The sequence below is a fragment of the Eptatretus burgeri genome, chromosome 24 (assembly GCF_056783735.1).
Source record: "Eptatretus burgeri isolate ZD-2024b chromosome 24, Ebu_testis_v1, whole genome shotgun sequence".
Lineage (NCBI taxonomy): Eukaryota > Metazoa > Chordata > Myxini > Myxiniformes > Myxinidae > Eptatretus > Eptatretus burgeri.
This window is the reverse complement of record NC_140984.1, coordinates 1,400,264-1,408,656: the sequence shown is the minus strand read 5'-3', so window position 1 is coordinate 1,408,656 and position 8,393 is coordinate 1,400,264. Positions and strand designations below refer to the sequence as shown.

The 8,393-nt window shown below is 50.2% G+C and overlaps 1 protein-coding gene across 2 annotated transcripts in view; it reads right to left on the bottom strand.

The window, feature by feature from the left end:
• The window catches only part of LOC147007866 (uncharacterized), a 10,077-nt gene extending 5,064 nt beyond the window's left edge, over positions 1-5,013 (bottom strand). Inside the window, exons 1-2 of one of the 2 annotated variants that reach the window (XM_085866367.1) lie at positions 4,864-5,013; positions 979-1,965 (exon numbers count right to left, since the gene is read on the bottom strand). In XM_085866367.1, coding sequence (XP_085722493.1) covers positions 979-1,956 — 978 coding nt within the window. In that variant the 5' untranslated portion in view covers positions 1,957-1,965; positions 4,864-5,013. Of the gene's footprint in view, positions 1-978; positions 1,966-3,597; positions 3,729-4,863 lie in introns of those variants that run through there. The other variant, XM_085866368.1, reaches the window with a different exon arrangement.
• Between the last annotated feature and the right edge of the window lie 3,380 nt (positions 5,014-8,393).

Here is an 8,393-nt window from a genome sequence, read left to right as displayed (position 1 = left end):
TCTCTCTCTCTCTCTCTCTCTCTCTCTCTCTCTCTCTCTCTCTCTCTCTCTCTCTCTCTCTCTCTCTCTCTCTCTCTCTCTCTCTCTCTCTCTCTCTCTCTCTCTCTCTCTCTCTCTCTCTCTCTCTCTCTCTCTCTCTCTCTCTCTCTCTCTCTCTCTCTCTCTCTCTCTCTCTCTCTCTCTCTCTCTGTCTCTCTCTCTCTGTCTCTCTCTCTCTCTCTCTCTCTCTCTCTCTCTCTCTCTCTCTCTCTCTCTCTCTCTCTCTCTCTCTCTTTCTCTCTCTCCGAAAGGACCATTCCGCAAACCTTTCAATCTACTTTCACAACAACACTCTCAAAGACATTCAATCACCAAACTATTGGATCTCACTCTCAGCCATCTCTCTTGGACAAGCCACATTTCATAGTTGGCCTCCAAAGCCAGATGCCGACTGGGTATCCTCCGTTGTGCCAAGTCCTTCCTTGACACACCTGAGCTCCTATCCACCTCCAAGCTTTTCATCCGCAGCTTGATGGACAACTGCTCTCTCCTCTGGGCTGGCTCACCTGCCTCACATCTTACCCAGCTTGACGCCATGGAAACCAAAGCTTTCAAAATCATTGGACTCTCTCGTGATGAAGCTGAAATTATGGGCCTATCACTTGCCATCGCCGGCAAGTCAGTGGTCTCTCAGTCTTCTTCTGCCTCATTTCTGGTCTTGCACCCTCTGCCCTCTCCATCCCTTGCAATCTCCCTCTGGATATTCATGATGTCGACCGTTGTGGTTGTGGGAGCATATTGGTTTGTGACGGCCAAAGGATTGGTTGTTTCACGTGTCAAAGTCGACGTGTGGTGGCGCAATTGTTCGAGAGACCATCAAGACCTCATTCTTCTGCAGTAACCTCATTCTGAGCAAGGTAAGATGTCACAGTACTTTCAGAAACAGCTTCAACAAAATGGATCTGCAACACATTATTTAAATACAAGCTTTCCACTTACTTGTTTGTGAAGAGTATGTGCACCGTGGTGGTGGTGGTGCTGATAGTGGTGATGGTGGTGGTGGTGATGGTCATGGTGGTGGCCATGTGTATGATTGCTTCCATGTGTGTGATTATGTTCATGTGGATTTTGAGGTTGCAATCCCAGACTCAGGCTACTGAGGAGTCTCTGCAGGCCTTTCAAGCTGAGTCCTCCATCTTCCGAGCCATAACGTGTGAAGAGCAATCGGAGATAGCACCGGTGCTCAAGGAGTGCCACTTGAGAGGCCTTCCTGATGTCCGGCTTGTCAATGACTTTATCATCATGTCGATGGGAACTCTGGTGATACCCACCGTTCCCTTCTTTGGTTTCATTGCTCTTTGGCCCTTGACTCACACAGTTTACGGGTTGATCTCCAGATCTGCATCTGTGACGAATATGATGATGAAGTAAAAGGTCTCGATCGAGGCTCCCATGATGGTAATTACCACGATGCTCATGTCCTTCACCATGATATCCATGGTGATGGTGGTGATGACGGTTAACGTGGTGAGGTGGTCGACGAGGTGGTGAGGTGGTGAGGTGTTTTTGCTCATTGCGGATATCTTCTTCATCCGAACGGCCATGCGCATGGTCATCACCAGTGTTACTGTGCAGGGAACCATCTTCCCAAGATTCGTTTTGAGGACGGTTGCCATGAAAAGCACTGGCTGCCGAAAGGGTGTCTTTGTGAGCGTCGGCCGAAGGGGTAACGGTCTGCGTGTGGCCATTGTCTTCAATGTGAGTGATGCGTCGAGGATTGTCTCCATGGCCTTGAGCATCATGCCGGTGGTCGCCTGGGCTCCTTTCATCCAAACCAAGGGTGACGTTTTCAACGGGTCGCGGAGTCGAGCGTCGTGCATGGTCGTGCTGACAGTTGCAGCAGTACCCGTGAAATAGCACGGCACCGCGAAGGTACGTGAGCCAGAATAGGGCAAGAAGCTTCTTCATGTCGGACATGCCCAAGTGCTAAAGAAACAGGAAGAACGGCATTTTCAGCATAAGTTATCCATTCCACACCATCAGCATCATCTTACGATCAGAATGTGCTTTATTAAAATGTTAAAATGCTTTCAGAATCCCCTGAAATCTGATATTTTACAAGATAACATAAGCACAGCACTTCAAATCTGACAAATCTCTCTCTCTCTCTCTCTCTCTCTCTCTCTCTCTCTCTCTCTCTCTCTCTCTCTCTCTGTCTCTGTCTCTCTCTCTCTCTCTCTCTCTCTCTCTCTCTCTCTCTCTCTCTCTCTCTCTCTCTCTCTCTCCAAAAGGACCGTCTGGCAAACCCTTCTGTCTACTATCTTAACGATTCTCAAGGAAGTTCAGTCATTCAAACTCCTGGGTCTCACTATCAGCATGACCTTTCTTGGGCAAAAACCATATTTGCACTTCCGAATATCCGTTACTGCGGAATTGCTCAGAGCCGGGACCTTTCGTCCCGAGGGATGGTCAAAGCAGTCTTTCAAGGCACTGCGTTCAAATTTACTTCACTTTAACATTTCCCATGGTCGTCCAACTGAGTTGAAATGATGGCAAACCCACACGGAATGCAGATGGCTGAAACGCGATCTTACCGTTTAAAGGATTTATTACTATCGTGAAAAACACAAGGAAGAGGCTCGACAAGACGCTAAATAACGGAACAAACCAAGCGAGTCCAAAAGACACAAAAAGCAAACTTATACACAACGAGAAAGGCACTCGGTAGAGCGCACACCTCCACCACGTAATGCATGATCCACAAGAACGTATCGGGCCCGATACATTTTTGAGATATCGTGCTCTACAGAACTATATCATGTTTGGCCCGATCTCTCAACGGTGAAGAATCACGGGAAAAAATTAAATAACTCTCGTATCCGGAATTCTGATTCGGATCCACCAAAATCGAATCGGTTCGTCCCCGTCACACACCGGACCTGTCCACAAATTTTCATCCGGATCCGTCCACAACTTTTTGAGATATCCTGAACACAGACAGACAGAAAGGGGGGGGGGGGTGAAAACAACGTCCTTCACCTTCGGTGATGGAGGTAATGAGGAATAAAAGCTCAAATCCTCACCCACTCTGCGACACAGACAACACTTTCATGACGCAACAATGATGCAGGTGGGACTTCCCTTTTCTTTGATGCACAGGGTGGACCCGTTCATCACAACGGTGTGAGGGTTAGAGAGCAGGAGGGAGACAAGAGGCAACAACGAGCAGGGCCAGCGATGGGTCGGGTCTTCAACTTGACCACGTGGTCCTCTTTTGTCCTTTTTTTACCTGGACGCCTCCTGGCCCTCGAAAAACACGGGTCGATCCCAGACGAGGCTTCTCCTCGAACCGGATTCGGACAAAACTTGGTGGACAGGTCAGGTGTGTCCGAAGGACGACTTTGGTGAAGATCCGAATCCGGATCCGGATACGATAATTATTGAACCGATTCTTTATCGTTGAGAGATTGTGAGATTGTGAGAGAGAGAGAGAGAGAGAGAGAGAGAGAGAGAGAGAGAGAGAGAGAGAGAGAGAGAGAGAGAGAGAGAGAGAGAGAGAGAGAGAGAGAGAGAGAGAGAGAGAGAGAGAGAGAGAGAGAGAGAGAGAGAGATTGTAACCTCAAAAAGTTGTGGATGGATTGGGACGGAGCTTGGTGGACGGGTCGGGTGTGGGACAAGGCGAGCAAGACGAGACCTTTGAGGAAAATAACAACATTACAACATGAAAACGTGAACCTCGTGTGTTTCATTTCGTCTCTCTCTTGTTGTTCGATAAATGATCACAAATCCCAAGGCGTCCATGGGCTCCGCACCGCTCCGCCGTGCTTCCACCTTCGTGTTTCCACATCCTCGTCACTCCTGACATTGCAGTTCCCCTCAATGCGAACGATTTATTAATTCCTTCACAACGTTCCCCACTCATTCCATTTCCTAAGAACCAGGAAGATGAATCTTCACACGACGCCCACCCGATCGTTTTCCCAATCGAAACACGTCCATCACCTCGGATGACAATATTTTCATCGTTTCAAGGTTTAAATAAAAGATCACCATTTCACCGTTCTCCTTCCTTCATGACCTTTTCGACCCTCGTTAACCTCCCCTCACCCCTCCCCAACCCTCGCCCCTCGTTCCAAATTTCCAGTTTCCCCTTTTCTGAGAGTTTGCTTCTGTATCCATCCGCTCGGGTTCACTATAGCGAACGCAGTGAGCTTCATACTTAACGCGTGGACATGAGAGAATAGGAAACAACAACAACAACAACAACACAATACCCCTGGCTATTTGGAATCCGTGTCGTTGGATATGACGTTTTGCTTCCGGTTTTTTTTCAACGATGTGCGGTGTATAAACACGATCGGGTTTTATTTCTATCTTGTGAATATTACTTAACGCGTGCACATGAGAGAATAGGAAACAACAACAACACAATACCCCTGGCAATTGTGAATCCGTGTCGTTGCCCATGACCATTTTGCTTCCGGTTTTTTTTTTGCTTCCGGTTTTTTTTGTTTCCGGTTTTTTTTTTTGTTTCCGGTTTTTGTCATGGAGAATGATGCATGCCGGGAGATAAAGGCATCGTCGGAGACCTGAAAGACCCAAATAATATCAGACATGGTGTATATTTCCTCCACTGATTTTAATAAAGATATCTCCCGCATCATCAAAAAATAATTTTTAATCGTGATTTACATTGTTTGATCGCTGATCCCGAATCCAGGCCGAAGTAACCGGTAATTGTGTATACAGTTGTCAACAAGTTATAGGTAAAGTCAGAAGCGAATGTAAGAAGAATTCTACGTTCGCTTCTCGACTTTGCCTATTCCATATTAAAACGAAAACATCAAATGCTGTCGAACAAGAGAGATAAAATGGAGTAAACACCTCACGATGAAGCAAGCAGGCCTTTCCCCGCCACGGGCAGAATCTTCTTCTTCCCCACGCACAACACACGAAAACGTGACGAAACGGGCAGAATCTTCTTCTTCCCCACGCACAACACACGAAAACGTGACGAAACGGGCAGAATCTTCTTCTTCCTCACGCACAACACACGAAAGCCTGAGGTAATCCTCCTTTCCTCACACCGGACAAAGTCGACCGTCACCCTGTATCGTGGTAAAAGTTTAATTATTTTCTCAACAGCAACACGGCATCAATGTACGACACAGCTTTTAACTCGTCTCAACATTATTTAATGGAAGCAATTTAGATTAACAGGAAGTCGACCTTCTGAACGCTGCCGCGCTTATACACCGCTCGAAAAAAAAATTCCTTTTGGCACAAAGCAAATTGTCGTCACAGGACGCAAGGTGAAACGATCACGGTCATCGGCGGAACGTACACGTCCGTCAGGCTGAACGGGTTTACGTTTTGTATTCACTGATAGAGTCCGGATCTGGATTCGGACCTGAAACAACATCGGATCGGATTGTTCTCACCGAACCAACTCATCCACCGAGTTTCGTCATGAGTCGTCCAGAAGTTTTTAAAATATCATCATGTTCGTCGTGTTTGGCGCCATCTGTCCCGTGCATGGCGATTTGGAGGTTCGTCCGGCAATGGAAATCCGTTATTTATTTATTTACTCGCAAATACCAGCTGTCCTTTGGGTGACTGGGATACTACAGGGAGGAAAGGGGGGGAGAGAGGAGGGAGGCAAGGGAGGGGGGGAGAGAGGAGGGAGGAAAGGGAGGGGGAGAGAGAGGAGGGAGGCAAGGGAGGGGGAGAGGAGGGAAGGGAGCGAGGCGGAGTGTGGGAAGGGAAGACAGTGTGAGGAGAGAGGGAGAGGGGAGCGAGGTGGAGTGTGGGAAGGGAAGACAGTGTGAGAAGAGAGGGGGAGGGGAGCGAGGTGGAGTGTGGGAAGGGAAGACAGTGTGAGGAGAGGGGGAGGGGAGCGAGGTGGAGTGTGGGAAGGGAAGACAGTGTGAGAAGAGAGGGAGGGGAGCGAGGCGGAGTGTGGGAAGGGAAGACAGTGTGAGGAGAGAGGGGGAGGGGAGCGAGGTGGAGTGTGGGAAGGGAAGAGAGTGTGAGGAGAGAGGGGGAGGGGAGCGAGGTGGAGTGTGGGAAGGGAAGACAGTGTGAGGAGAGAGGGAGAGGGAGAGGAGCGAGGTGGAGTGTGGGAAGGGAAGACAGTGTGAGGAGAGAGGGAGAGGGGAGCGAGGTGGAGTGTGGGAAGGGAAGACAGTGTGAGAAGAGAGGGAGAGGGAGCGAGGGCGGAGTGTGGGAAGGGAAGACAGTGTGAGGAGAGAGGGGGAGGGGAGCGAGGTGGAGTGTGGGAAGGGAAGACAGTGTGAGGAGAGAGGGGAGGGGAGCGAGGCGGAGTGTGGGAACGGAAGACAGTGTGGAGAGAGGGGGAGGGGAGCGAGGTGGAGTGTGGGAAGGGAAGACAGTGTGAGAGGAGAGGGAGGGGTGCGAGGTGGAGTGTGGGAAGGGAAGACAGTGTGAGGAGAGAGGGAGAGGGGAGCGAGGCAGAGTGTGGGAAGGGAAGACAGTGTGAGGAGAGAGGGAGGGGAGCGAGGTGGAGTGTGGGAAGGGAAGACAGTGTGAGGAGAGAGAGAGGGAGGGATGCGAGGTGGAGTGTGGGAAGGGAAGACAGTGTGAGAAGAGAGGGAGGGGAGCGAGGCGGAGTGTGGGAAGGGAAGACAGTGTGAGGAGAGAGGGAGAGGGGAGCGAGGTGGAGTGTGGGAAGGGAAGACAGTGTGAGGAGAGGGAGGGGTGCGAGGTGGAGTGTGGGAAGGGAAGACAGTGTGAGAAGAGAGGGAGGGGAGCGAGGCGGAGTGTGGGAAGGGAAGACAGTGTGAGGAGAGAGGGGGAGGGGAGCGAGGTGGAGTGTGGGAAGGGAAGACATTGTGAGAGAGAGAGGGAGGGGAGCGAGGTGGAGTGTGGAAAGTGAAGACAGTGTGAGGAGAGAGGGGGAGGGGAGCGAGGTGGAGTGTGGGAAGGGAAGACAGTGTGAGGAGAGAGGGGGAGGGGAGCCAGGTGGAGTGTGGGAAGGGAAGACAATGTGAGGAGAGAGGGGGAGGGGAGCGAAGTGGAGTGTGGGAAGGGTAGACAGTGTGAGGTGAGAGAGGGAGGGGAGCGAGGTGGAGTGTGGGAAGGGAAGACAGTGTGAGGAGAGAGAGGGAGTGGAGCGAAGTGGAGTGTGGGAAGGGAAGACAGTGTGAGGAGAGAGGGGGAGGGGAGCGAGGTGGAGTGTGGGAAGGGAAGACAGTGTGAGGTGAGAGAGGGAGGGGAGCGAGGTGGAGTGTGGGAAGGGAAGACAGTGTGGGAGAGAAGGGGAGGGCAGCGAGGCGGAGTGTGGGAAGGGAAGACTGTGAGGAGAGAGAGGGAGGGGAGCAAGGCGGAGTGTGGGAAGGGAAGACAGTGTGAGGATAGAGAGGTCGGGAAGGCAGACGGGTGATGAACCTTAATTACAATCCACACCGTCTCATCGAAATGATTCTGCCTGGAATAACAATGAAGATGGAAACAAAATAATGTCTGAAATCCATGTTCTACCCGTCAACGGTCACACTATAAACACGGCCCAGAGACAAATGGTGCCCGGACATGTCAGGAGACAAAACCCACCAGACACATCCGGAACCAAGATAACTGGACACAAGACAAACTCCCGTCCGGACACGTCCAGAGCCAAGCTGTCCGGAGACAAACACTGCCCGGACATGTCCAAAGACAAACACAAACACAGCTCAGACATGTCCGGAGACATGTCCAGTTTTTGGCCCGATCTCTCGATGGTGTGGAATCATCTTAAAAACGGGGACAACACCGCTGGGAACTCACCTGCTGGCGGCTGGAAAACAACCACTTGAGCACGTGAATGACCCACAAAATATGTAACAGAGAAGAAAGTAAACACCAATTTTGGAGGGGGGACGGCTGATTAATTGTAATTTAATACAATGAACAACCTTTGGTTAATTCACGGGTGATAAAGTTTGTGGTCGTTTCATCAAAATTGTGTGTGTTGTCTTGGAGAAGAGAGCAAACACCTATTATTGTTTTTTTTTTTTTGAAAGGGGACGTCCAACCCGTCCCCCCGTCCCCCCCCCTCCGTAGACCCCCTCAATGAGCGCAGATTTTGATGCAGTCAAGATAACTTGTGGGGCATCAGATGTGAAGCTTGTGGCCAAGTTTCATCAAAATCATGTGTTTGGTTCAACAGATAGTTATTGAAGTGTTTACGGACTGACTCACTGAGTGACTCACGAACTGACTGACTCACTGACTCATTGACTGACTCACTAACTGACTGACTGACTCACGTACGGATACTGCACACTGCTCAATCGCATAAGCTCCCCAAAACCAAGTTCCAGGTGAGCTCAATGTATAATAGTCCACGGAAGGGGCACCCAAGCAACAACAACAACAGAAGCAACAACAACCATGTGACTATACAAGATCCT